The following is a 3,637-nucleotide window of genomic DNA, read 5'->3' as shown; positions in this document are numbered from 1 at the left end:
GCCTGACACATTAGACTAGATTTTTATGAGGCTAGGATTCAGTATGGGGGTTACTGGGAATGGAAAGGGAAGAGTTTAGGGAGGCAATAATTAAAGGCAAAACCAGGTGGTGACATATTTCTGCCAGAGTGCAATACAGGTGAGGTAGACTGAAACATATCCCGATTTACAGTAGTAACAGTTTCTTGCAGTTTTGCATTTTTATGAATTAAAAGAAAAAAAAGTTTGGTTATTTTTCCCCCCGCTGGAGTATTTTTCCTTCAAGCGTTTTCAATTGGTGCATTCCTTAGAAAATCTTTGCATGGAACTTTGGAGTTTCTTCCTGAAATGCGCCAGACATCTGAGTCAGACACCAACTCCCTTCGGGGCCTCTTCAGAAACCCCACCCTTGTGTGGAATCTCCTCGCCTCGCTCTGGGTGATGCTACCCTAATGCACATGTCACTTTGTCTCTCTGCTTTCTCTGAGTCACCAGTGTCATCTCTAAACGAAGAGAGACTAAAGCAGTTACCACTGATGGAAGCAAATGAAGATAGATTGGGCGAACTCCTTAACCTTTCTTGGAATGTTTAGAACAAGAACGTTGGTCCTTCCCCGGCCTGGAACAAGAAATGATCTAAGCAAGGAGAATGCTCTTGCTCTGATCCCAGCCAGTGTGGAGAGAGTGTAGCATTGGCCCCACGGTTTTCTAATGTCATGTCTTCAGACAAGCCCAGATGACTTGTAATTAGTGTGTTCGGTTTTGCATCACTTTCTTCTTCCTATAGAGCTCAGCTTTCAGCTTTGCAATATGGAAAGATGCTTTGATGCTGTTGCTGATAGCCTCTGACCTATTAAAACAAGATAAAACAAATGCTATAACATAAACATCACTCCTGGCAAAAGAAACATCTAAAATTAGAGTCTGGCACAAACAAATCTAAATCTGGGTCTTGAACTTTCACCACCAATCTCAACAACTCACTATCCTTTGATAAAGCCTCAAGTAATATCTATTACCACTATGAAAATAAAGCCTGGTCCCTATGCTCAGAATGTGAAAAAGGGGAAGGGGGGTAGGTCAATGATGAGTAGTCATATCTAAGTGGAATTGGGAATTAAATATAATTTTTAAATAAACTAAAGATGTTCTCTCTTGTCTTTGGTAGCTCCATCCCAACTACCATCCACATGATGCTCTGTATGGAGAAACTCAGTTTCAAAGGTTTCAAAGTCATGGACATCTTAGTCACATGATGTGGGAAGTAACAGAAGGAATTGAAGATTCCTTAGTTGCAAAGAGAGAAAAAGAGAGGATGCATATAGGTAGGCCCAATGCAAATGTTTTGTGGCAAATGTTTAAAAAATTTTGTGCAGTCTGGTATTTTTTTTTTTTTTTTTTTTTGCAGGAGAAGGAAAGAAGAAGCACCACTAATACTGATTTACTAGTTGATATAACACAAATTAATAGAAGAAAATAATTTCCAAGTGTGGTTTAAATTATCTTATAGTCTAGGGGAATTGTTACTGGCCCTAGATCATATACATGGAAATTAAAATGGCAAGTGTCAGTCACAGACAGCTGAAGGCCCTCCCACAGTCAATAGTAAACAACTCAGAAGGCATTCATGACAGCCAGCCCTGTGCTAAGAGGGCTGTTCTACTAATTGTAGAAGAATCTAAGCCCTGTTCTACTAATTGTAGAACTTCTTGCCATTGGATTTCTAGGAAAGTTTCCACGGACTATCATAGGGAAATGTAGAACACGTGACAGATCTGAAAATAGGTTTCCTCCCTCGATCTTGTGAATTCCAAAATGTTCAGGGTTTAGGAGCTGCTCATAATGACCCTGTGGTGTTGCTTAGTACAGATCCCTCTCTGCCCTCAGCTCACGACTGATGAGGAAACTAGAAAGCTTGTTGGAATGACACTGCTATGCATCAAATACATTTCCCTGTTTAAAAATAAAATAAACTCTGCAGAATGGTGTGTTCTACATCTTACCAGACCTGCCTAAATTCTTAACTTCCCTTTGGCCATTTGAATAACTGCTACTTTGAAGAATGTGATTATACATGACATTTTAATTTAAAAAAAAAAAAAAAATAGGAGAGCTCTGGTGGCGTGGTGCCTAAGGCATTTGACTGCTAACCAGAAGGCTGGTGGTTCAAACCCACCAGCCACTCGTCGGAAGGAAGATTGGGCAATCTACGTCTACCACCTCGGAAATCCAAGGAGGGGTAGCTAAAAGTCGGATCCAACTCGACAGCAGTGAGTTTGGTTTATCTTTTTGGTTTAATGCTGAAATGATTTTTAATTTCCCAGGGAAAGTGATAAGTACATTGATTTGACTCAGGCAAAAACTGGATATGAACAAATGACAGAAGTATTTCTGGATATATTGTGCTTGGAAAATCCACCTGAGTGGGCTGATGACAGTTGTGCTAAGGGCACAAAAGTAAGCAAGTGTACTCAAGGTCTCTAAGAAAATATTTGAGAAGAACTATTCTTTCTAATCTATAGAATATGAAGATTTCCTTTTTTATTGTATTTAAGCCTTTCCACCACCAAAGGAAGAAGGCTGAGGGAGTAGGCTTTTAACCATTGGTGACTGAGGTAGCGGTTCTTGTGAGTATGTTACCTTCTTAGTTTTCTTCCTTCCACCAGCTGTTGATGTATGCACTTCTCTCCAAGCTTAGAACAGTCTTTTTCTTTCTTAGGGTTATTCCAGCCTTTCTCCATAGTGTCTTGGGCCCTGTTAAAATATACAAGGAGAAAAAACATATATACATAAGGAATAATATCTTCAATTTTACTTGCACCCTCAATGTCTCTCTAAATCTCTCTGAAAGAGGCAGGCTTATAGTAGGAAGAAGCTTGGGAGGCTGATTGAAAAGCAAAGGTGTTTCTACTCACTTGAGTTCTTTTCCTGCTTGGCAAAAATTCCAGCACTTCTTGTCTCTTCGGCTAGTACATTGGCATCTATTCCTGGGGTCTGTTGCCTTTGTAGGAAACAAATCCTTTAAGGATCGCTTCGACCTAGAAGGGCTTCCAAGTCCATATGGAACAATGTGCCTATTATGAAAAGAGAGGAACCAAGCATATAAGCATCATTAATAGTCTTCCAAATGACACATGCTTTGGGCTACACTCATCCCACTGGGAACTTAAGGAGCTCCTTACACAGTGCTCAGTAGCATAACTTAGGAGCAAAGCATGGCACAGTCAGGGACACAAGCCTGTCAATGGTCCAGAATGTGTGTATCCAACCAAGAGAAAACTAATTTTTCTAATTCAATGAAATTCCACTTCAACTCTTAACAAGATTCAATTTCTTCTTAACATCAACATTAGTTTTTGTTCAAAGTTATGACACTTTTATTTTGGAATCTGTTTCATATTTTTTACCTTGTCTAATGTTCTGTTCAAGGAGCTCTGGTAGCATAGTGCCTAAGGCACCTGACTGCTAACCAAGTGGCCGGCGGTTCAAACCCACCAGCCACTCCTTGGAAGGAAGGTTGGGCAATCTACTTCCGTAGTGATACCGCCTCGGAAACCCAAGGAGGGGTCGCTAGGAGTCAGGGCCGACTCGATGGCACATAACAACAACAACAAAAAACAATACATATATACATACATACACACATACGTATGTATAC

General features: G+C 40.3%; 1 protein-coding gene across 1 annotated transcript in view; it reads right to left on the bottom strand.

The window, feature by feature from the left end:
* Positions 1-726: 726 nt before the first annotated feature.
* EDN1 (endothelin 1) overlaps positions 727-3,637 on the bottom strand; it is a 6,557-nt gene continuing 3,646 nt past the window's right edge. Inside the window, exons 3-5 of the mRNA XM_007951792.2 lie at positions 2,895-3,053; positions 2,620-2,733; positions 727-829 (exon numbers count right to left, since the gene is read on the bottom strand). Coding sequence (XP_007949983.1) covers positions 727-829; positions 2,620-2,733; positions 2,895-3,053 — 376 coding nt within the window. The remainder of the gene's footprint in view (positions 830-2,619; positions 2,734-2,894; positions 3,054-3,637) is intronic.

Source organism: Orycteropus afer, unplaced genomic scaffold, assembly GCF_000298275.1.
Source record: "Orycteropus afer afer isolate SDZICR_OR568_19922 unplaced genomic scaffold, OryAfe1.0 scaffold00012, whole genome shotgun sequence".
Classification (NCBI taxonomy): Eukaryota; Metazoa; Chordata; class Mammalia; order Tubulidentata; family Orycteropodidae; genus Orycteropus; species Orycteropus afer.
This window is presented reverse-complemented; position numbering and strand designations above follow the sequence as displayed.